General features: G+C 42.0%; 1 protein-coding gene across 4 annotated transcripts in view; it reads right to left on the reverse strand.

Annotated features, from left to right (window-relative positions):
• RARB (retinoic acid receptor beta) overlaps nt 1–26323 on the reverse strand; it is a 410353-nt gene that overhangs the window by 133921 nt on the left and 250109 nt on the right. For all 4 annotated transcript variants that reach the window (XM_017506224.2, XM_037730540.1, XM_017506226.2 and 1 more), the window contains exon 2: nt 6324–6472. In XM_017506224.2, the coding sequence (XP_017361713.1) occupies nt 6324–6472 (149 nt within the window). The remainder of the gene's footprint in view (nt 1–6323; nt 6473–26323) is intronic.

Consider the following 26323-nt stretch of genomic DNA (forward strand, 5'->3'; position numbering starts at 1 on the left):
GGATAGTTTTCTTCTTCTCCTACTCCACACTTGGACCTGCAGACATTGGAGACCTCCCACTCCAGGTAAGCCAGCCCTCACAGGAAATCAGTGTCATTATTGGGTTTGCTGCCTTTATGTCTTTATTTGGCATGGGGCTGGGTTCACACTTGTGGATTTGCTTTCCTTTTACAGATAGGCTAAGGCCCAGAGAAGTCAATGGACATAGCCAGGAGAAGTCGAAATGGTCCCAGAATCCTAGTGTTTGGTTTCTGACCTAAAATACTTTCCCACTATGACTCAGACAGCTGGTTCTTTCTCGGCCATGGGATCCCACCTCACCCCCATCACATCAGGCCCTCTTGATCCCTATGAAATAGAATACCCCCAAATTATTCTTTATCAGACCATTCTGTTTGTCTTCCAACTTTGAATTGTTTATTACCTGTCCCTTGTGTGAGCCACTCAATTTCATGAGGAACTTTGTCATGTTCACTGTTGTTATCTCTAGCACCCAGCACAGGGCCTGAAACTTAGCAGGTGTTCAACAGATACATGCTTAAGGATGAATGATCAGAGAATGTGGTTGTCAGAAGAAACTTGCCCATAAAACTAGGGAGTAATAGAAGACAGTATGCAATTCAAACGCAAGCTCTGGGAGGCTCGCCCTTTTGCAAGGTGACTTTGTCACTTCACCCCTTCAGAGGTGAAGTCTATTTCTTCACCCATAAAATCCATGCATAGTCATTTAATTTGTTTGTCCAAGGGGATATTAGCAAACGTGATGCAAGCAGAGGTTGAAAAGTGTTTATAAACAGTGATTGTCTTCTATTACTGATGGGAATCCATGCACCATGTGAAGAAACCTAGGCTAGGCTAAAGGTGAGCAACAGCATGGGGAGAAGATCTGGTCATCCTGCCAAGGCCCAGACGTGTGAGTGAGGCCATCCTGGATCATCTGGACCAAGCCAAGTCAGCCAAGAGAGGAAGATCTGTCCAGAATTATCCTGAATAATAAATGTCTGTATTTTAAGACATTATGCATTTGAGTGATTTGTTAATAACTGATTAACAAGAAAAAGCTAACTGATATAACAGCATAGAATATGTTCCAGAAACCTCTCCAAGGAAGGATGCCAGATATTTCTGGAAGTAGCTCAATTATACGGATATTGCTAATTTCTCTGACTTTGGATGACGAGAAAGTGGGAGTTGAGTGTGACTGGCAGGATACAGGAATGACCAGACATGCCTCACAGCTTCTAAGCCATGGAGCCGTAGGCAGGTGGACATGAACTCTTTTTAGCACTGGGGAAGAGGAGCAGCAGTCCCAGGCTGCAGCCCACCAAAACCAGCTGGCTTGCTACTTCTGGCATAAGAGCCTTGGGACACCAGCTTCTGAGTTTTAGAAATTGTGAGAAGGAAAAACGTCATCAAGAGCCAAATCTGGTCCACTGCTTTTGTAAATAAAGTTTTACTGAGATATAGCCGTTCTCTTTTTTTTTTTTTGTACATACTATCTACAGTGTCTTTCATGCTACAATGACAGAGTTGAATAATGGCAGCAAAGACCACGTAGCCCTCAAAGCCTGAAATATTTACTATTTGGCTCTTTGCAGAAACAATTTGCCAAACCCTGTACTAGGGTAATACAGGGAGGCTCCATGGAGTAGCTGGGTCTTAACTTGAGCCTTGAAGGAAACAGCCAGTGTTATTTCAGTACAAAAGAATGAAGAATTGGAGAAAGCACACTACAAGAAGAGTACTAAGATTATAACTGATGTTACATCACTGTGTGCAGAAGTCACTATAATAACTTAATGATAAAACAGACAATAACTAAGTATGTATGTGCTATTTAGTACCTATCACTTACTATGTGCTAGGTACTCTTCTATATGCTCTATGCAGAGTAAAAACATTTTATCCTCACAACAATACCATGAGGTAGGTAATATCACCCCCATTCTTCCAGATGAGAAAAGAGGGCGTTGCACCAAGCTAGTAAGTAGTCTAGCTAGAATTCAAATCCCAGCATTCTGACTCTAGACTTCACCTGCTTCAAAAGCTATAAAAATGGAAATATAAAATATAATTAAGGCCCAAATTTTTGCATTCAATTTTAGTTAGGAGCAATAAGACTGTTTTCTAAAGACATTATTTGATTTTATTTTGTCCTATTATTTTCTTTTTAATACTGCATTATTATTTTATTTTATTTTATTTTTTATTTATTTTTTTTTTTGCATTATTATTTTGTACTGTGAAACCTTCTTGGCTAACCACCACTGCACGTTCATTTTGTGTACTCTTTGTCCCCTACAAAAAAACTGCCAGTGCTCAGCTGGAAACTCCCTAAACGGGGCATCCCTGCAGTGCGTCTGGTGATTATGTTGCCATGGTAGCACTGTGTCAATACAACAGCCACTGACCAACCATTCCCAGAGATGGACCACAACCCATTTGTTAAATTCTGATCAGCATCGTATGGCTGCAGCAGAGGCTGAGACTGTCACCCAGTCCCTGGGAAGATGGAAAGTTCTCTTCCCCAAATAACAGTCAATTAGGCCATCCTGGTTATGACAGACAGAAGCCACTGTGGGCATTACTTCTTGAAGATATACCAGGCTCTGTTTGGGAATCCTACTTTAGAGCAGAGGTTCGCAGCTCATAGCAGTAAATTTTGATTTCCTGGTCTATCCTGAAGATATACCAGGCTCTGTTTAGGAGCCCTACTTTAGAGCCGAGGTTCTCAGCTCACAGTAGTAAACTCCAATTTCTACACAAAGCTTGGGTCAGTTTCTACAGGTCAACCAGCAGCCTATGGAGCATCTGCTGGTATCCTAACAAGACATCACACACAGGGCCCACTGTAAATATCAAATTAAATAGAGGAAGAATTCAAGAAGAAAAGTTGCTTCTGGATTCATTACCTTATTATAACACAAGGGAGAGGTTCCTAATAGATACTTTCCGAAAGGATTAACTTTTTATGGGCTACTAGATAATTCAGACACCTTTTCTAGGGGGCATTTTGGCCATCTGATTCAAAAGCCTTAAAAATATACAAAGCCACTGATCAAGAAATTTCACTTATACTAATTTATTCTAAGAAAATTTTCAGAGATATACCTAAAGGTTATACGTTAAAGTGTTGTTTATAATTGAAAAAAACTGTAAGCACCTTAATTGTATAACAGGGGATTAAATAAATTATGACATAACCGTAAACTACTATATTAATTGCATAACCATAAAAGCTGTGCAGTTGCTTAAATTTGGGTCAGAAAAGATTATTAAAGATTAACTGAAAACCAGTGTACAACACACAATTCCATTTTTGTGAAACAATGACAACATGCATATACTTATACAAAAGCTGAGATTCACAGGGGTTCTCTCCCAGGGTAGAATCGTGGTTGTTTTTATTTTCTATTTTTTATGCAACACATTTGCAAGCCTAAATATAGACCAACTCTTTCTCAATGACCAGGGAGAAAAGCAATCCATCCACAACACAGAAATTGTCAAATTCAACTGGCGGCCGAACTCATCTGACCTTATTGGGTTTATAACTCTGTTAAAAAAATACACCGTAATATGACTATCATTTAACTGAGTTTCATTTAACTGAGTTTATCAAAGTTGTTCGTGCTGGTATGGGTTTTGTTTTTGTTGGGGTCTTTCCTAAAAAGAGTCAGAATACCAAACAAAGGTCAGAGAACTCACTGCCTATGAGCTGATTACAACAGTTTGTTCTGTACGGATCATGAAACAGCTTCATATGCAGCTCCGTGTGTGCTACAGAGACACGCTGGATAAGGATGAGAACAGGTAAGCCGAGTTATAGCATATCTCATTCAGATTTCTGGACGTGAGATTACTTAACATTTTTTCAGAAATAAAGAAGAATCTTTTCATTTACTTTTCAAATAAACATTAGAAAATGATTTATTTATATGTTGCACAACAAGTGGACAGAATGAGCTAGCTATTCCAATGAAAACTTTCCAAATCTCAGGACAAATTTAAGTAGGTTCAGCTTGGGGCTACCAATAATAAAGCAATCATTGAATGAACAAATGTCTCGCTTTTTAGCCAGCTGCCAACTGGTTGCCCATATAACTTTCCTGACTACCGTGTCAGAATCTACAGGAGAAAAGGGAATTGCCATAACATAGCACAATCCCCGAGGCAGAGAGATGTCCCAAAGCCTTCAGTGAATTTCCCAAGACTGGCCTTACCTTATTTATGATATTAATAAACCATAGTGTTTATTTAAATGATTTGAAAAGAAGGAAAAATTCACAAAATGACTTTGAGGGGCTGAGTCACCTTTACTCATCTGTTCAATCTTTAATCACCCACTATATCCAGACTGTGTATGACACGCTTCCTTGGGTCCCCGTCCACCTTGTGTTCATAGGCAATCAGACATGCAGTACGGTAGTCTGATTACAAAAATAACACCCATTCCCCCGGCCCCTCCATATCTATATCCCTTATGACTTTGAAGCTCTGCCCATTAAGAAGTTGAGTGGGGCTGGGCAAGGTGGCTCACACCTGTAATCCCAGCACTTTGGGAAGCAAGGTGGGAGGGTCACTTGAGCCCAGGAATTCAAGACCAGCCTGGGCAACACAGTGAGACCCCCAAGTCTATAAAAAAGATTTTGAAGTTGACACATGAGTTTTATTTTATTTAAAAGAAAAACAAAAAGTTGAGTTTATGTTCCTACCTACTGAGTCTAGGCTGACCTTACAACTTTCTTTGGTTAATAGTGTAGCAGAAGTCGTAATGAGATGCTTCTTAGCCTTAGCCTAAGCCTCTGGAGACCTTATGTGCTTTTGTTCTCTCTTTTGGAACCCTGCCTCTGCGAACAAGCCAGGGCCAGCCTGATGGGAATGAGGGATCACACAGAAGAGAGCTGAGTCTCCCCAGCCCACGGTCAGCACCCCTAGAAGCAGAGCCAACTAGCTACCCTGCAGCTGTCCAGAGATACATGGTGGAGCCCCGCCAAGTCCAGATAAACCATGCAGATGAGTCTGGCTGAAACTGCTGACCCGCAGAATTGCAGGCTAAATAAAGAATAGTTGTCTTAAGCCATTAAGTTTTAGGATGGTTTGTTATCCAACAGTGGCTAACCAATATATACGGTGAAGTGCTAACTCCGATAAGCCAAATATAAAATGCCATGGAGTACCCGTAACATTATTCCAACATGTTAACAATTACAAATGAATCATGCAATTTAGATGTATAAACAACAGATCTAAACAACCATCCAGAGAGGACTTAAAGAAGTTATATATCTAGGGAAGGGCTAGCTCAAGACAGCCATAGTTCCTTTGAGAAATTTTTTATGGATGAGTTAGTTGTATTTGCCTATGAGGTCATTGCTTCTTTTCTCTCTTGAAAAAAATAAGACGCTCTTTCACTCAATTAAGACTGTTGGACTTGATAACAATTGTCTCGCTTGATTCAAAGCAGCCATATACTACTCTCTGACACATGTTCAGCCTCCAGTATTCTGTAGGCAGGAATTTTAAATCCAGCTCCCCTGAATTTACGACATACATACAGTAGCAAGTCCCTACAGGCTGAAAATCAAGCTGTAATTCAAAGGCCACAGGGCTGAGGAAATAGCTAGGAGATAAATCCCAATTTCAACCTCGGATTCCCTGCAAGTTGATTCAGTGGACTGTCAGTCATTTTAAAAATAAAATCAAACTACAGACACCAGACGGCATGTTCTAAGGAGAAACCGGATGATGCTTTTCGAGATTCTTCCAACCCTGGTTTTTTTTAAGACATAGTCTTGCTCTGTTGCCCAGGCTGGAGTGCAGTGGTGTGATCTCAGCTCACTGCAATCTCTGTCTCCCAGGTTCAAGAGATTCTCATGCCTCAGCCTCCCGAGTAGCTGGGACTAGAGGTACCTGCCACCACGCCTGGCTAATTTTTGTATCTTTAGAAAAGATGAGGTTTTGCCATGTTGGCCAGGCTGGCCTCAAACTCCTAACCTCAAGTGATCCACCTGCCTTGGCCTCCCAAAGTGCTGGGATTATAGGCGTGAGCCATTGTGCCTGGCCTAACTGGTTCTTATGATCTAAAAATAATTGTTATGCCGGGGTATTTTAAGGGCCTTAGAACCTTTAGCCCTATTCAGTCATTTGCAGAAGTTTCTGAATTTTAAACTAAAGAGATATAAGAGAGTAATAAAACCCATCGAATATAAGGGAATTCACCACGCTGATTGGAAGTGATGTTACACATCCAGTCCATTTTTGGAGCTGGGTAGGCACATGGAGAATGAGACTTCAGCAGGCACAGAGGTGTGAGTACTCACCTTACATCCCTCACAGGCACTGACCCCATAGTGGTACCCTGATGATTTGTCCTGGCAGACGAAGCAGGGTTTGTACACTCGAGGGGGAGGAAGTGGAGATGGAGGGCTTGGGACGAGTTCCTCAGAGCTGGTGCTCTGTGTTTCAATCGCTGCAGTGGAGACGGGACAGAGGGAAAAAGAAGAGAAAATGCATTTTAGTGCATTACTTTTTTCAACAGTGAATTCATATTCTTCTGCCCCAAATTCAGCAATAACACTAGCAAGGATGAGCCAATAAGGACAGCTATCATTGTAGGCCCAGCAGCGGTGATACTGACATCGACGTGGTGCTCTACAATTTACAAAGCCATCTCATACAACTCTCGGTCGTAGTTCACACTTCACACAGCACCGTGAGGGCCATGGCTTTTATCGACTTTACCCACAACAGAAACAGAAACGCAGAGGAAGGGACTTGTCTAAGACCAACAGGGCAGTGGTAGAGCCAAGACACAAAGTCAGATACTCACACTACAAACCCCAGTAGCTTCTGATTCATGTGGAGTCTCAAATGACTTGACCCTGTCGCTCACTTAACCAAAAGTACATTTTCTTTGGGCTGGGCGTGGTAGCTCACGCCTGTAATCCTGGCACTTTGGGAAGCCAAGGAATGTGGATCACCTGAGGTCAGGAGTTTGAGACCAGCCTGGCCAACATGGTGAAACCTTGTTTCTACTAAAAATACAAAAATTAGCTGGGCGTGGTGGTGGGTGCCTGCAATCCCAGCTACTCGGCAGGCTGAGGCAGGAGAACTGCTTGAACCCGGGAGGCAGAGGTTGAGGTGAGCCAAAGTCCTGCCACTGAACTCCAGCCTGGGCAGCAGAGTAAGACTCTGTCTCAAAAATAAATAAATAAATATATTAAAAGTTTCCTTTGGACAAATGAAGAAAATGCCCAAATCAGTCATTCAACCAAGTATATGGGGAGAGTCTTTAGCATGATGCAGGCATAACTGATCTGCATTAATAACAATATGGGTGGCCAGGCGAGGTGGTTCACGCCTGTAATCCTAGCACCTCGGGAGGCCAAGGTAGGCAGTTCACCTGAGGTCAGGAGTTCCAGACCAGCCTGACCAACACGGAAATATCCCACCTCTACTGAAAACACAAAATTAGCCAGGTGTGGTGGTGCATGCCTGTAATCTCAGCTACTCAGGAGGCTGAGGCAGGAGAATCTCTTGAACCTGGGAGGCAGAGGTTGTGGTGAGCTGAGATTATGCCATTGCACACCAGCCTGGGCAACAAGAGTGAAACTCCATCTCAAAAAACAAAAATTCGACAATATGAGTGAGACCGTTGCTACTCAAAGAAGGCTCCTTGGACCAACATACATCAGCATCATTTAAGATCTTATTAGAAAACATAGTATCAGGCCCCAGCTAAGGCCTGTGGAATCGTAATTTGCATTCTGACGAAATCCCCAGATGACTAAATGTGCAATTGATGTTTGAGAGGCAGCAGGTTAAAACTAATGATGACACAGAGTGGTGCGATTCACTTCTAAGTCATGTTACTCTTTATTCTAGATCTAAAAATACATAATCCTCCATCCCATTATCTAAACACCCAAATTCCATGGGAAATGGGAGTTCACAAAATACAGAATGGAGTGTTCTCCTACCCCTATTCTCCAGGGTTGTACTCAGAGTCAAAGCAAGAGCTGATTCTACTTCTATCACAAGTAAAAAATGCTCACAAAGTAAGATGGAAATCAGCATGGGGAATTCAAAGTGGTTAAAGAATGTTCCAGAATCTTCTTGTCTTCAAATTGCTTTTTAAATATACAGTATTTTTCCCGGAATATAAAGTTTCCAGTTGACCTACCGCTTATAATCTCCCAGAATAGATATACTACTGACTGCGTTATCCTACAGGCAAGTGTTCAGCAAGTCAGGTTGACTCTATCCGCTAAACTTATTGTTAATCCATCCCCGTATTGCTATCCTGCTACCGCACCATGCTAGTAATCCACCATCACCTCTCATAACTGCTGCAATAGCTTCTTCTTTGGTCTCTTTATGCCCCTCCCTCCTACCTAGGGTCTCTTCTTCAAACAAGTAGTCAAGATAGTTTTTCAAATGTTAAAAGCTACCTCTTTCACTAGCCTATCTAAAGCCCTCCAATAGTCATTAGACCAAAGTCAAACTCCCTGGTATGTTCCACAAGGCTTCTCATCACATGGTCTTTTTTAGCAGCATCACTGCCTTCAGTGAGTCCCCTAATTTATTGAGTTTCTACGTAATTGGCATCTATTCTGTCTTTTGAATAGGCCAAGCTCTTATACCAACTGATAACTACTGCAATAACCATCTGTCCTTTCTGGAAATTCTTACACCTTCAAATATCGGGTTGTTTTTCACTTCTTAGATCTCAAAGCAAATGTTACTTTCTCAGAGGTGACTTCTCTCATTAAAATACCTCTCCCCACTCCTGGTCGCTCTGTCTCACTATTTAATTTCTGTAAAACCCTGCATTCAAATTTTAGATATTTGTGTATGATTTTATATTCTACATCTGCCCCCCACCCCATACTCTGAATACTGAGTTTCCTAAGGCAAAGAAACTCAACCTGCATTGCATACACCTGTGTTCCAGGACTAGAAGCAGTCCTGGCACATAGCAGACAATCAATAAGTATTTGTTGAATCAGTGCATGAACCTTTTTCCTTTTTCTTCCTTGTTCTGAGCACTAAGTGCCCCTCTAAGTTGTTAAATGATAAAATTAGAAATCAAATAGCTCTCTTATACTCATTTGCTTCCTTAAAAAAGAAATTCATTAGCCCTTTGGAACAGAATCAGCTATAATTATAGTATTTTCATAATTCAGAAGAATCTTGGAATCAATTCATTACAGTAGTGCAGGTCCTAGTAGATAAATCTATTAAAGCCTTTACTGGTTAGAACAGAGGTATCTGGGATGAAGATATCAATCTTGAGTACATTATTCCTGGCAGACAGGAAGCCCTTACTTTGGCTAAGTTGGCACAGTGGTAGCAACTGTTTTATAGAAGGGTTGGCATCTGAGTTGTCACTAAAGCTTATCAGCTATCAAGCTGTAAATGCAAAAGCATTTCTCTCACTGAGCTAATCAGCTTCACTGAAAGCAAATTAACAAGAAAACACTACTTGTTAAATTACCAAACATCACTTTGTTAAAAATCTAAGAAAAAATATACACAGAATCACCCACAATCTTTTCACTCAGAAAAATTGTCTGTGTACAACCCTCCAGAATTTTTTTCTATGCACCTAAATGCTTCGGGTTTGTCTACTAACGTGGAATTATACTGAGACTGTTTGGGACTTTGTTTAACCCATGATGTCATCAATTTATTTCCTTGTCACTAAATATTTTTGACAGAAAACATTCCATTGTGATGAACATTTTTGTAGCTAATCTTAGCACGTCTTTATTTCCTTAGAATAAATTACTGAAGTATATCAGTTCAAAAGTCATTATTTTAAAAATATTTTTATTTTTTACACATTAAGATTCTGAAAAAATATTTTGTTTTCAAAGCATGTTGATAGACTGACTTCTAGAAAGGCTGTGTGGATTTACACTGCTGATATCAACACATGTGAGCTTTTCCCCAGATGCCTCTCAAACCTTTTGGAGTGGTTTGCACGCTTCTACTTCCATCCACGTGCTTCAACAACTGGCAGAGCCATGTCGTCACCACTCTGATCAATCTCACATTGAGTTCTTCACAGAAGGGTGTGTATGGCGGGGGTGGGTGTTTTAAGGTCTTACTCCCTCATGCAGAACAGCTAATCTGGCTTGTTTAGGAACGTTGTAAATAGAATTCTGGTAGGGCTGAAATCAGCTGTCAGAATTATGCCCTGAATTTCAAAAGTGGGTAGTAATTTCCATAAATATGCCACTTCAAACACACGCAGTGACGGCAGTCCAGCATTTTATCTTCTCAAAGAAAGGAAACAAAATTGTGCATAATTTGATACCCAAGAAACGTGGGGCACAGCACACAAGAAATGGGAAATCTACTGGATTTTAAAGCTCCCAAAACATTGTACAAAGATTGGATCTTTTCCTAAGGGTAAGAGTCATTTATAATGAATGAATGAATCCAGAAGGCTTTTCCTGAACGGTTGCCATGAATGAAAATGTTCTATTGTAAGTAATCAATAGTGAGAGCCTCGGACTTTTATTAAGGCTGTGGTGATTTCGCCAGCAATTCTAAGAACTTTCTCATAGGAGTACAATAGATCCTCAGGCTGTTCATGTGTTCAATCACTTGTTTGGCTGAGTGGCGTAACATACCAGGCGGTGTGTTATATGCTATGGATGGACACTGATAGTATATAATTCCTTGTCCGTGACAAATATGGCCTAGTGAAGAATAAACCAACAATGATAATACAGTGGGTTCCAAACTTGGCTGCACATTAGAACCAGCTGGGGAGCTTTTAAACATTCTAACGACCAAGTTGTATCCCAGATCTATTATGCCAGAATGTCTGGGAATTAAGCTAGGAATTGTGATATTTTTTAAAAAAATTCCCTTTTAGCAGACTGTAAGATTTCAAAACAGCAAAAATAAATAAAAATAAACGGTATTCCCAGGCAAATCCAAATGGAAGTAGCTTGAGAACTACTGATATAATGACAGAGAGAACTGTAGGCCTTATTTATCCAGGAGAAATCAAGGGAGCCTTCCAAGAGGAAGTGATCGGGCTATGTTTTTGAAGGATAAATTGGTTCTCTCTACTATTTTTATAATTTGAATCCTACAAATGCCATAAAGGAACATAATTTGAAAACTACAAATGCCACAAAAACAAAAAGGGAAAAGTGTTTTGTGTGATCAAAAAAAAAAACATCTTTAGAAAAATTTTCCTGCTGGTAATAAAAAATTAAATATTTGACTATATACATATTCAAATATCACCCTCAAAATTGCCAGCCAGTGGTCTTATTTCCTCTGTGTAGCGTATAACAGTGATAACAATGCAAGGCAAAAAAGAAAAGAAAAATTTCAGTAGTACAGTCCGTCAGATCATCAGAGCTAGCCTCAGGCAAACATGCCAAGACAAGTCCTAGAATTACAAACAAAATATGGCATCAATATCAAAGATTTGTACTTTAATGCAATCTCTTGCCTTCTTGGTAAGGTAGCAAAAACACACTTCAGCAAAGCTGATTAGAGCTTCTTTTCCTTTTTGCCTTCTTCACCCCCCAAAAAAGTCAGTGGGAAACAAGCATGGGAACAGCCCATGGCCTTCCTTTTACCAGCCGTTTTTGGTATTTAAGGTAGACAGAGGGCTCAGCCATTGATCCGTTCACTGTCATCCTGCTTAAATCAATAATCTATTAGTCCCTTTAAATTAGAGTTAGATTCATCAAATGCCCTTGAGAGGCCTCAAACATTTGTTCCTTATTCCAGGCAAGCACAATCAGTCTATGGAATGATAAAATTTTTGCTCGAAAACTCTGCCAGCTCAGCAGACAATGTGTTCTGTATTAGCTCATTCAGCGATCTCAGGCAGGCCAAAAAAGCAGTTTTTAGACTTCCCAGGGGGAAAAAGGAGGCTTGTGTCATTCAATAAAACAACTACACTGCAGCCATCCTGATGTGATCCGTTTGGAGAAGCAGTCTTTGAGGAATATTTCGGATCTGCTTTTTGTCTCCTGCTTTTATTTATTTCCTTGCTTACTTATTGACTTATTCAGTTCTGTTTGCTGACTGAATGCCCAACAAGCAGCAGCCTCCAATGTGGCATCCAAATTGCTAACCAGATGGGCTGCCCTGCTTGGTCAGGGAATGGGCAAGTCAGAGGAACTGCTGCTAGTCGGGTGCGATGGATGCGTGGCTCAGTGGGTCCCCGCCCAGAGCACAGTCAGCACCAGTGATGCTGAGAGAGCTGCACACACCAGTGGAGACAGTAAGTCTCAGGGAAGACGAAAATAAACCAAACCTGCATCCTCGGAAGCTTCTAGCCCGTTTTAGACCTCTCGACCCCCCACAACATACAGATGACTATCACTAAGGAAAACAAAGCTAGAATACCTTTCCTTGTATAATAAATTAGTGATGGGACTCATTTGCCTTTAAATCAATGTTCCTCCAAGTGTGGTCTGCAGCAGGAGAATTCTTGATGTTGGGAAGGAAGGCATTTGCTTTAAATTCGTGTTTTTCAGACTATCAGTGGTGAAGCACCATGTCTTAGTCTTTGCCCCAACCCCTCATGCGTGGATAAGATTCAATACAAACGAATCTCCAGGAAGCAGGAGTTAAGGAAAAACAAAGACGTCCAAAGCACGAGCTCCAACTTTTTAAATAAACAATTAGATTTAATGGACATAAAATAACGTCTGAACTTCTCTCATTGTGGACTGGCACAGTTCTCCCTATTGCATTTTGAGAGACAGTCCTTTAAAAGGACTTCAAACTCAGAGGCTGTTTGCAGACAAAACAAAAACAAAGCTAAACAAAATCTCCACCGACTGGGATGGTACAAAAGCAGAAATCCCGAGTTCCCACTGACAAAGCTTTCTTAAACACTCTAGGGTTGATTCAGTCCCAAAATAAAAGAAATTAACATTGCTGCTTGTTAAAAGGACTTGGCACTTACGAATTTAACTCACCTGAGAAAACACAGTATAAATGTCCTTGTTATTACAACACACCTGAGTGTCATTTAAACACACAGAAAGTCTTCCACAATAGCTCCCTTCACAATTCCTTACATGCTTGGCATTTTTCTAAAGGTTAGATTAAGTAGCAGATAACATTTTTAAGAGAGCTCAGTATACCTTTTTTTTTTTTTTTTTTTTTTCTTTGTGAGAACTAATTTACGGCTGGCTAAACCATGTTGACAGATTTCAGGATTTTAGGTTGGGCCTGATTACAGACAGGCAGGCATCGTGCATTAGGAAAGCCCAGCCTTTTTACTAGAACCTTCTATGATTAAGACTATTTTAATGCACTCTCTGGGCAGCTGAGCTTTAAAAGAAAAAGTGGTTATAAAGCAAAAGACATTTCCTGCATGGCCCCAGGGGAGTTTTGAGCCCAGCGCTCCAAATCCCGGTGGAAGGGAGTAATTTCAGCTAATTAAGGGAGAAGACCAAAGTGATGCATTTGGTCAAAACGTTCGTTCGTTTGGGCTTCATTTTTGTTGGCACCAAAGAGAGCTGATCTGGACTTTTTCCCCCCTTTTTCCGTGGATTCACTGCAGGACTGCAAAGCCTACAGCTCACATACATTAGGGAGAGAGTCAAAGGAAACGCCGAAGTTCAACTAAAGTACAAGTAATTAGAACCAGATTCTCTGCTGCTTGCGTGTGCGCATGCGTGTATGAGCACGTATGTAGACATTTTATTAAAACGTAATTTGCATGCATCTAAACATTTGGGGCACGGCAAGACTCCATACTGTCACTCACTTTATTTTTATGTCACTTTTTCGGGAGAGGATCTGCTTTTAATCATCTTCGAGGAGAAACGGTTTCCACACACATGGGTTTTGCAAATCTGTGAATCGCATCCTGAAATTAGGTAATTGCTAAACAAGAAAAACTCAGCTTTGAAATCGTCTTGCCTCACTCTGCTGCTGGCTTTGTTATTATTAAGCAGCTCCAAGATTAGTCCCCGGTTCGGGGCAGGCTAGGGAGATAGGAGGATGGGGAGTGAAGGAAAATATCACTGTGGGGCTTTGGCAGTCTTGACTCAGTAACCTGCCCCTGACCCTGAAGAAGTGTTTGCCCAGGTCACCCGGGATCCTGGCTGAGGACTGGAGCTGGGTTATGAGAAACCCTGCTATTCTGACCACACATGCAACAGGTGCTGAATATAGGCAGGGGACAGAAGGAGGGGCTAGGGGAAAGATTCTGGTTTTTGAGTCTTTAATAAAACCTTGCTCTGCCAAGTGTGGTCCTGGACCAGCAGCATCAGTATCATCCGGAAACTTGTCAAAATGCAGAATCTTGGCTGAGTGCGGTGGCTCATGCCTGTAATCCCAGCACTCTGGGAGGCTGAGGTGGGCGGATGATCTGAGGTTGGGAGTTCCAGACCGGCCTGACCAACATGGAGAAACTCCATCTCTTGTAAAAATACAAAATTAGCCAGGCATGGTGGTGCATGCCTGTAATCCCAGCTACTTGGGAGGCTGAGGCAGGAGAATCGCTTAAACCCGAGAGCCAGAGGTTGTGGTGCCGGAGATCTCGCCACTGCACTCCAGCCTGGGCAACAAGAGCAAAACTCTGTCTCAGGAAACAAACAAACAAACAAAAAAGCAGAATCTTGGCCCCACCCCAGAAATGTAGAATCACAATAAGCATCCTAAACAAAACTCCTTGGTCATTTTTATACACATTGATGCTTTAGACACCCTAAAATAAAAAATGTCTTGCTGAGTTAATTTAGCATCAGAACTGCCAATTTGCCCTTTGCACAGGTCCTTACTAAATACTCTACCTTGTTAAGTTCTTAATGCATTAAGATCTTCAGGCTATGTGTGTTTATGCTCACCATAAACCAGAAGTCTTCGTTGGCTCTCGCAGAATTTTGGCAGTGGCATTTAGTTGGCAGTGTGTTCAAAGCTGCACCAGAGGAGCCTGAACTAATAGTAATTACTATTTACCGAGCACTCACTGTGTCAGGGGCCACGTAAAGTGCTTAATAGATATTAGTTCATTTACTCCTTCCCGGAAACCATGGGGAAGAGAGGGAAAACTGAGTACCTTAGAATTAGGAAATTTAAAACACAACAATGCTTTCAGACTTAAGATTTAAATGACTTAATATGTTTACTATTACCTCACCAACCACCTCCCCCCCCCACCCCCAGCTTTTTAACTTCTCATTTTCCATCTCCCCAATTTATTTCCTAGGCTAGGAAGGTCACAGAGTTTGGTCTGATCAGGAGCACTTACTCAAATGTGAGAACTGCAGAACTTTGTAACTTTCTTGCTTTTAATTCATGGTTCTAAGTTTCCAAACGCTGATTTGATTCCAGATATGCTTAAATTTGACAAGACAGTTTGGGCCTTAGAGAGTTAGGCTCAGGACCCACTAATCACTCTTGTTGTAGTGACACCTGTCTGAGCTAACAGCCAGCAGCAGACATTATTCCTGGGACTGGCTTTTATTATGGGAAGTGCAGTCCTGTTTCTACAAGGTACCAGGACACGTTCAACACCAACATTTCATTTTTATAATATGTGTTCTCACCACAAGGAGTATATTCAAAAATTATCTCACAGGCTGTTTTGCGTGACGTTTTAAACAGACATTTTCTATCTAGGACATACTAAGATAGCTTATGCCAGGGTTCAAATAAATTCTCTTACAGTCGCTTAACAGGCCGACACATGTAACTGCTTATTAATGATCTGAACCTGGAGGCATCAGAAACCAAACTACATTAAGTGAACAAATGCTAGAACGGGTCTCCGGAGTCATGTGTACATGAAACTAATTGCTTTGCAATCTTAAGATCCGCTTAATACGGAGAAGAGTTTACCTCAACATCCAGTGACTCAGTTCCACATTCACTTCTATCGGGATTCCCATAATTTTTACAAAAGCAACTATCACACTAATAAATGACATTTTTTATCTGATCAAATTTCCTGCACACAGAGTAGATTAAAACAGGAGCGTTAACACATATATCATTTCAGATATACACATTCACATTCATTTCAGATATATACACGTACATTCTTTGCTTATGTACTATATACCTATTGGAAACCACGTTGGTACCAGCCTGACAGAAAAGTAACTGGGAAATACTTGGAAGACAACAATAAAATGATGCTTTGTCACATACCTTGTGACTCCTCTAAGATCTGAGGAAGTTCAAGTGTGATCGATTACACTAGAACTTAGCCAAAACCCTCTTTCTCAATAAAATAGTTGCTTGGCTTACTCAGAATTTTGCTGCAAAGAAATTTTTCTGCTTTGTTTCTTACAGGTATGCGCCATATGAACGGCCTCAAAATAACTTTGAAACTGATTTAATCCTCACTGTGTGGGTGTTCTTGGTTCCCAAAAAAAAAGAAAATGCCATGAGCCTACATAGGACTGTGCAGAGGAGGGGAGGGAAAGTGGTAAGCTTTGCTGCCGCGTGGACCTGAATTTGAATCTCTCTTCTGTCACTTACTAATGGCCAGAGTTTTATTTCTGTGAGCCCCAGGGTTCCTTGGCTGAAAATGCAGCTAATCCTGATTCCTGTTGGTACACTAGAGACAATGCTTGCAATTTGCCTGACATACAGTAAGTGCTCAGTAAATGATAACCAGCCCCCACACCTTCACCTTTCCCCTTCTCCCACAAACACATTTATCTTCCAACTTCCTTATCTACAACAGGGATTTTTAATTTTCTGAGACAGAGTTTTGCTCTTATTGCCTAAGCTGGAGTGCAATGGCGTGGATCTCGGTTCACTGCAACCTCCATCCGGCTACTGGGTTCAAGTGATTCTCTTGTCTCAGCCTCCCAAGTAGCTGGGATTACAGGCATGCGCCACCGTGCCCAGCTAATTTTTTCTATTTTTCAGTAGAAACGGGGTTTCACCATGTTAGCCAGGCTGGTCTCAAATTCCTGACCTGAGGTGATCTGCCCTCCTCGGCCTCCCAAAGTGCTGGGATTACAGGCGTGAGCCACCACGGCCCGGCCAGGCAGGGTTTTTAACCAGCACCATTTTCTCTCTCAAGGGACATTCTACAACATCAGGAGACATTTTTGGCTGTCATCTAAGTAGGTAGAGGCCAGGGATGTGACAAAACATCTCACAATGCCCAGGACAGGCCCCGCCTCCACCACAAAGAATTATCTGGTCCCAATTATAGATAGTGCTAAGGTTGAAAAACCCTGATCTAGGGTGAGGATATTATTGGTGTGGAGACTCTGGGATCAAAGAGTGGAAACAGCAAAGAAAATACAACAGCTCTGGAGAAGTGGAAATTGCAGCGTCCTGGAGTGCAGACGGTCTGAGCCCAGTTCCTAATTCTGCCTTTTACTAGCAGTCACTTGTCCTTCCTGATCCTCAGTTTTCTAATCTGGAAAAAATCAAGGTGACAATCATGCTTGCTCCATTGAAGGGTTTATACTCTGTAAACTACAAAAAGTTTAAAAACACATAAAAATAATAGCGAATGCTTTATTATTAGACTATCCAGGGAAAAAGTAGATTAAGTCCATATCAAGAATGTGACTAATATGGTCACCACAGAAAACAACAGAACCATCTCGAGTCTAGTTAAACATTTCAACAACGGTAATTGCTAACACTCATGGAGCATGCGCTGCAGGCTCGTCATGCCCCTGCTCTCTATTCTGATCCCCAGAGTGACCCAATCAGAGAGCTAGTCTTGGCCAGGCAGAGTGGTTCACACCCGTAATCCCAGCACTTTGGGAGGCTGAGGTGGGCGGATCACTTGAGGACAAGAGTTCGAGACCAGCCTGGCCAACATGGTGAACCCCCATCTCTACTAAAAATACAAAAAAAATTTGTGGTTGTGTGGGCCTGTAATCCCAGCTACTTGGGAGGCTGAGGCGGGAGGCTGAGGCAGGAGAATTGCTCGAACCCAGGAGGTGGAGGTTGCAGTGAGCCGATATCAAGCCACTGCACTCCAGCCTGGGCGGCAAGAGCGAAACTCCATCTCAAAGAAAAAAAAAAAAGCTAGTCTTAGTATTTCTTTTTGACAGGCAAGAAGTAACCAGAAATATAGTTAAGTCACTTGTTGTTCAAGGCCATACAGTTGGTAAATAAAGAGCATGGATTTGAACATAAATCGTCTTAAGTTCAAGGGAATGGGTCTGCCCCCCGTGTTAAGAGGAGACAATGACATCCCCTCTTAGGACTGTGCAGAACCCCTGTCCCAAGCAGCTGTCCCTGGCAGGAAGTCTTAGAGTATGCAGGATATGTCTAAGTCAGACAGACAGACACACTGTTGTCCCAGCATAAAGAACAAACGTAAAACTGGAAAACTCGAAAGAAGTTAAGGAGACAGAAATAATGCCCTTGTTTTCTTTCCAGTCAGAGCAATAAAATAGGAAAGTCCCCCAGAAGCAAACACAGGAATTAGAAGGCACGCAAACACACCCACTAACCCCTTCTGCAGCTTCCCCGCTGAGAACCCGGCCCTCAGCAGGGAGAATCGCAGCAGCTTAGACCCAGATTCCAAAGGCCTCTGGAGGCAGTTCCAGGGTGTGTGGCTCCACACTGTCAGGGGCAGTCACTCAGGCCAAATGGAGCCTGCACAGCCGCCAGCTCCAGGGCTCTTGGGGAGGCAGAGGAGGAGGGGACTCGGAGCCTCCAGCCCCTACGCAGGGTCTCCTCCTCACCTGAAGGTCACGTGCACTCCATTAACCAATATGCATATGGCACAAGAATGAACCCAATATCGAGAATTGGTTGTGCAATAGCTTTTCTGTCACTGTCTACAGAATTTGCATGCCCCAAATGAGGGGCTGAGTTACTCTCTTCCCAAGAGGTCAAGGGGTTGGCGGGTGGGGGGTGGGAGGATTAACTAGTAGACAGTGAGTATCCTTACTGCACCCTCTAGTTGGCTAATATGAAGACTGTGTTACTGCACGAGCCGAGCAGAAGACACCAAAGGATGCACTTGATATTTCATTTGAAAAGATTCTCAAGTTTCTATAAAGAATTGTGCAAATTACAGGGATACTACATTGTTATTTTCCCTTTCAGAGCAGTGATTCCTAGATATGAGAAAACAGAGTTTCAAAGTGCTTTAGCATTCTTTCTTTTTTAAAAATGCTAAGAAAAACGTGAAAAAATAAATCAAAGGCATTTTCACCAACCTTCCAACTGTGAGCAGTCCCCAAGGTACAGGTCTTTTTTGGATATTCCCGAAACTTGTCCACCTTTATAGACAAGACGGCCGAGGCATATGGTTGGAAGTATGAACTTGGGAGTTGACCTTCCTGGATTCAAATCCTAACTCTCCTACTTACTGGCTGTGTGACTTTTGGAAAGTTACTTAACCTCTCTGAGCCTCAATTTCTGCTTGTATAAAATGATAGTATATTCTTCATTGTACCGTTGTGAGCATTAAATAACATCATTGTAAAAGTATTTTGCACAATGCCTTCTACATAATAGTGTTACACAAGCAATTATTATCATGACTGTATCGTGCTTAAGCTGATGACGCTCACTGCTATTCACCTTCCCTTCTTTCCCGTCTTGATTTGGTGACCTTCACTTCCATTTTCCCTCTCAAAATAATTTTCCCTTCTGATGTACCCAAGAGATCCTCTACAAGCTTATGTAAGGAAATCAAGTCACATCAATTTTCCCTCCCTCAACTGTCCTTTCCTTCCCAGGCCCACAGGCGTTAATCCAAAGTATTTCAAGGCCTCTCACTCCTTGGGGGTTTTCCTGGCCAATCCCCAATCCAGGCTGCCTAGCCCCCTCAGAAATGGCTTCTTTAAACCCCTCTTTACCCCAGTGATCTTTCATTCGAGAGCCTTCGATTGCTGTTCAAAACCCAAAGGCCCAAACCATTGCATGGAGCAAGGTGGCTGGGGGAGGAGAAGGCAGTGATTACTAGCCAACATCATCCAGCTGCTGACAAATATTTATTGAGCACCTGCCAGGGATCAGACCCCTTGATACATGCTGGGTTATAAAGAAGTTAGAATACACTGTCCCCTGCCCACGCAAACAGACAACTGAAAAATGCCACACAGCAAACATGGCCCCAGCCAGAAAAAGGATCTGATGGGGGTCGGAGGCTGTCATGATCGGGGGCGTGACTAGCACACACACATTTTGGCGGCCTTGCCTTTAAATATTCAGGGCTGAAAGAGTGTCCAGTACATAACAAAAGTTCAATATTGGTTAAAAAAAAATGAATGAAAAAAATGAAATGTGCATACAAATCCTTATATATTATATATTATGTCAAATAAATAACACTTTCAGCCAGTTAAGCAGAACCTGCCAACAGCACACATAGGGTGGACAACTTGAGGGGTGTTTTCACACACCATATTCCATTTGCTCTCTCCTGACAAACGTGTGAAGAGTGAGGATTATTATCACGATCTTTTTGTTTTTTGAAATGGAGTCTCGCTCTGTTGCCCAGGCTGGAACGCAGTGGCGCGATGTTGGCTCACTGCAACCTCTGCCTCCTGGGTTCAAGCAATTCTCCTGCCTCAGCCTCCCAGCTGGGACCACAGGCGCGTGCCACCACACCCAGCTAATTTTTTTTATTTTTAGTAGAGACGGAGATTTCACTGTGTTAGCCAGGATGGTCTCGATCTCTTGACCTTGTGATCCACCTGCCTCGGCCTCCCAAAGTGCTGGGATTACAGGTGTGAGCCACTGCACTTGGCTTTTTTTTTAAATCTCCGTTATTCACACGGGGAGACTGAAGCTTCGAGAAGTTACATGATTTGGCCAAGGTCACACAGTTAGGAAATGAAATGAAAGTGAGTTCACCGCCTGAATCCACATATGAGATTAGTATAAATGAGAAACCAAGTACACATTTCTATTTCTCACAGTCCTGTTCATTTTTTAATGTTTAAGGCAGGGTCTGCAAATTTCGTAAATGGTCAGACAGGAAATATTTTAGGCTTTGTGGGCTGTCTGGTCTCTGTCACAGTCACTCAGCTCTGCCACCATGGGGGAAGGCAGTCACAGACAAAACGTAAATGGATAGGCATGGCGCATTCCAAGAAAGCTTTATTTACAAAAACAGGCGACAGGCCAGATTTGGTGGAGTTTTCACCCCTGCTTTAAGATAAAGGAAATCAAAACTATTCCTCCTAAAAGTGACTGCACATGTTACTATAAAATTCATGCGTTTCCTCACTTCCAGGGTAAAGACAGAGGATGGCAGCCATATGTCACAGAGACGTGGGCATTATTTTCAAGATACTAACACCATAGTGTGTTGTAAGCGCTACGCATTTGCTTCAAAACCAACCTCATGTAAACATTTTTATTAGTTAGGGAGGTCAATATGTCCGCCATAAATACATTTTAAAATTCCTTCCTACATATTCTGTCTCTTGGGATTATTTATCATGCTTTGTTCCCTGGCCTAGAGCCAGAGAGAATATGGGAGTTTTAATACCTTTAATCCATTACGTGGATTTTTTTAGAGCTCCATAAGACAAAATAAAATGCACTCTCATGGTCATACATGCAATAATCCTGAGATGTCACTTAATATTTCATGTCCCATTTTATATTTCAGTTGTAACTGTTACCAGCTTTCAACGTCCAAAATGACACAATTTCAACCATCCTTTTGCTCCGAATTTTTTTTTTTGTCATTGCTTAGAGAACTCCTGACAATTTATAAACAATAAATCTCACGGTGGACTTTGAGGGGCAATTATTATTGCTCTCTGATATTCCTTTTTTTTTGAGACACGGTCCTACTCTGCTGCCCAGGCTGGAGTGCAGTACCGTGATCTTGGCTCACTGCAACCTCTGCCTTGTGGGCTCAAGCAATTCTCCTGCCTCAGCCTCCCGAGTAGCTGGGATTACAGGCGCCTGCCACCATCCCCGGCTAATTTTTTGTATTTTTAGTAGAGACAAGGTTTCACCATGTTGGCCAGGCTGGTCTCGAACTTCTGACCTCAAGAGATCCACCCGCCTCGGTCTCCCAAAATGCTGGGATTACAGGATTCATTCAAACGCTACATTCAGCCTGCTCTCTGATATTCTGAAGAAGTACTGAAATAACTCTCTACTGACATATGTCACCCAGTTTATGGCAACATGGTGGACTGGTCATGCTTATTTCAATTAGGCCATGTCAACCTTGTTTTGAGAAACAGGTGTTCATTCATTTCTCCAGCTAGTTGATATGGTAGCACTGGTCGCTAAAGATGGTCTGTCTGCTCGATACACCTTACCTCCTGTAAGTCAATGGGTTTTTTTCTCAAATTGCTTGTAAAACTCACTCAACACATCTACCCGAGTGAACACCACCTGCCTATCACCTGCACACCGTCTTTTGAGAAGCAGATGTTTGCTTATAGGGCTGTTGTATTTTTATTTGTTCCTCCAGGAGATAAATTGTATCTTCCTCCCCATACTGGACACTGCAATTAGACATAATAGCAAAAGGCCTGCAGGTAACAGGCCGTAATACTCACTTAGTACCCACTAAAGGACGGTTTACATCACTTGTTCTCTGTTACCTTTCGTGAAACATCTGTTTCATGTGAGCCACTTAAGAGTGCATACATCTGTAAATAATAAGCCTGTATGTGCACATAATTTAATGAATTAGGACATAAAAAGGAATTGAACAGTAGGGGTACGGCAATCAGAGGAAATGCCCATTTGGTTAAAAATGTAGCATTTCCAGCTTTCACTTGGAAACCCTTTTATTATCCTGTGGGTTCTGAGACTTCTAATCTTCCCCATCCCTCTTCTCTGCAAAGAAAATAGAAATTTGTATAGTTGGCAAAGAAAAGGAACCCGACATTACACAAAGCTGAGTTGGGAACTTTAGACTCGCTTTTTCCAACTCAGGAGAGTCAAGGTGGGTATTTGAATGTCTCGGTGCCCAGGAACCTGCATCTGTCAAGTGGGAATAACAGTGCCTTTCTCTTCAGGCTGCTGTGAGGATTAGATGATGTGGTTCCTTTTAAGCACCTTGATGCATAAGCACTTAATAAACATTAATTATGATGAGAGTGAGTGTTTCAGTTTACTAAAAACCAATCACAACTTTAAATCATGGGGGTGGGGAAGCAAACCTTGGTTCAAAAGTTTCTCTTGATAGTTGTTTTAGCTCTTTATGTATTTACTTTTTTTTTTTTTTTTTTTTTTGAGACGGAGTCTTGCTCTGTTGCCTAGGCTGGAGTGCAGTGGTGTGATCTTGGCTCACTGCAACCTCCACCTCCTGGGTTCAAGTGATATAATCCCTCCTGAGTAGCTGGGATTATAGGCACCCGCCGCCATGCCCAGCTAGTTTTTGTATTTTAGTAGAGATGGGCTTTCACCATGTTGGCCAGGCCGGTCTCAAACTCCTGAGCTCAGGTGATCCACCCGCCTTAGCCTCCCAAAGTGCTGGGATTACAGGCATGAGCCACTGTGCCTGGTCCTTTAGCTTTATTTTTATTTATTTTCTTCACACCATTTCTAGGGACAAAAAAAAAAAAAAGGGATGGGGGGACAAGAGGTAGCACTAATGTCCTGGTTAACAGGAAGTGCCATCAGAAAATCTACTTCTGTAACACCAAAGTAAGTGCCAGGAGCCCAGGGGATAATCCATTCTCATGTTTTCAGGCCAGTTTGCCAGCGAACACACTTATAAGGGCTTCCTTATCTTGCCATCACAGCCAAGCTGAACCTTCCAAGTTTTTGACAAAAAGCCCCCATCAAGTTTACTTTAGGTGTTTTGAATAACCAAACAATATTAGCTCACCTGAGATGTTCTTAATTTCACTGTGACTGAACGACACTCGGCTTATTTCTGAGCACCTACTGTGTGCCGTGCTCTGGTTATAAAGCAGAGCACACTCATGAGCGGGAGAAGGCACCCCGCGGGGAGAGCTTATGGTATTTTCTAGAATGCAAACTGAGATACCCATAGAATATGGCCGGTTCCTCTTTGCCTCCCTGAAGTTTGTCAAAAAGTTCAAGCTGAGCTGAAAGCTTGAAAATGTTGCAAGATACTCTGCCCGTCTCAAAACCAAGCAGGTGTGGAGCACAGGAACAGACATTGTATGCTACCATGATTTGATTGCTACCAGGAATGTAATTTCGGCCCACTGAGATTCTGTAAAAATCTTGGTTTAGCTGTGCAAACTGAATGTTAGCAAAACAAGTGCTAAATATTTGCCAGGCCGCAGGAAAAATAGTTCCACCCAGAAGGAAAAAGAGTTAAACAATGACTGAAATCACCACCCTACAGCATTCTGTTTACATTCTCCTGCAGTCTATTTACCCGCTACATAAAGGGATAATTAGAGCTTGTTAATAGCAATAGGAGAAAAGAGTAAAGGCTGAAGGGAAAAAGGAAATAAACAAGTGAATGAACAAATATTGAAAGAATAATAATAGCTGAAGTATATAGAAGTGCACTGTCCAATACAGTAGCCACTAGCCATGTGTGGCAATTGGAAGTTAAATTAATTAAAATCAAATAAAATTGGTGGGGCATGATGGCTCAAATCTGTAATCCCAGCACTTTGGAAGGCCTAAACGAGTGGATCATGAGGTCAGGAGTTCCAAACCAGCCTGACCACCATGGTGAAACCTCATCTCTCCTAAAAATACAAAAATTAGCCAGGCATGGTACACACCAGTAATCCCAGCAGCTCGGGAGGCCGAGGCAGGAGAATCGCTTGGACCTGGGAGGCGGAGGTTCTAGTGAGCCAAGATCACGCCACGGCGCCCCAGCCTGGGAGACAGAGTGAGACTCTGCCTCAAATATAATAAAATAAAAGTCAATAAAATTAAAAGTTACTTCCTCAGGTGTATTAACTGCATTTCAAATGCCAACAGCCATACATGGCTAGCGACTACAATATTAAACTATGTAGAATTATAGATCCTTTTCATCACTGGAAACTTCATTGTAGGAAGTTCTATTGGAGAGCATTGATACCGAGTATATTAAAGGGTTGCTTATTTGAACATTTATGTAGATTCAACCATAGTTTACTGAGGATCATAGATCAAGTACCATATTTGCACTGGAAACACAGAGGTAAAAAGCACAATACCTGACCTCAAAGACTTCTCAGTTTAGTGAGGCGACCCAGTCAACAAAGCAAAACAAACACATGCAAAAGGAGAAAAGGGTGGGAACACAGAAAAGAAAACTGGTCATCTTAATGGTAGCTATGGCAGTAGGTATCCAGACGTTTACAATAAAGCTGCTGTAACTTTTCTGCATTTAAGAAAAACATACTAACTTATTGAGGAATTGGGTTTGTAGTTGGGGCTCTCTGATGCCAGCGCCACCCCTAGCTCACCCACCTCTGGGCGAAGGAGAAGCAAAGCACATTACCTGCAAATCCACCCATGGAAAAGCACCCCGGAAGAAACTGGCCACAAAAGCCATTAGCAAGAGTGCGCCCTCTACTGGAACGGTGGAGAAACCCCATTGTTACAGGCCTGAGACTGTGGCACTCTGTGAAATTAGGCCTTATCAGAAGTCCACTGAACTGATTCACAAACTTCCCTTCTAGTATCTGGTGCAAGAACCTGCTCAGGACTTTAAAACAGATCTGTGCTTCCAGACCACAACTACTGGTGCTTTGCAGGAGCCAAGCGAGGCCTATCTGGTTGGCCTTTTTGAAGGCACCAACCTATGTGTTATCCATACCAAATGTGTAATAATTATGCAAGAAGGCAGCACGCTGCATACGTAGAGAACGTGCTTAGAAGTCCACTATGATGGGAAACATTTCGTTCTCAAAAAAAAAAAAAAAAAAATCTCTTTTTCCTGTTATCAGTAGTTCTGAATGTTAGGTATTTTTCTTCAATGGGGTCAAAAGGTATTTAAGTATACAATTGCAAGTAGAAAAATAGGGGACTGAAATTAGGTATTGGCAGTTTTTCCATTTTCATTTGTGTGTGAATTTTTAATATAAATGTGGGGATGTAAAGCATTAATGCAAATCAAAATGTTTCAGTGGACAAAATTCAGTAGTTCGACTTTATCATAATTACAAATAAATCTGTTAAATGTTTCTGGACGACGCTAACATTTGGTTTCTGTTTTTGTTTTTTGAGACAGAGTCTGGTTCTGTTGCCCAGGCTGGAGTGCAGTGGTGTGATCTTGGCTCACTGCAACCTCCACCTACCGTGTTCAAGAGATCTCCTGCCTCAGCCTCCCAAGCAGCAGGGACTACAGGCGTACACCACCACGCCCAGCTAATTTTTGTATTTTTAGGGTTTCACCATATTGACCAGGCTGGTCTCAAACTCCTGACCTCATGATCCACCTGCTTTGGCCTTCTAAAGTGCTGGGATTACAGGCATGAGC

The sequence above is a fragment of the Cebus imitator genome, unplaced genomic scaffold (genome assembly GCF_001604975.1).
Source record: "Cebus imitator isolate Cc_AM_T3 unplaced genomic scaffold, Cebus_imitator-1.0 Scaffold351, whole genome shotgun sequence".
NCBI classification, from domain to species: Eukaryota; Metazoa; Chordata; class Mammalia; order Primates; family Cebidae; genus Cebus; species Cebus imitator.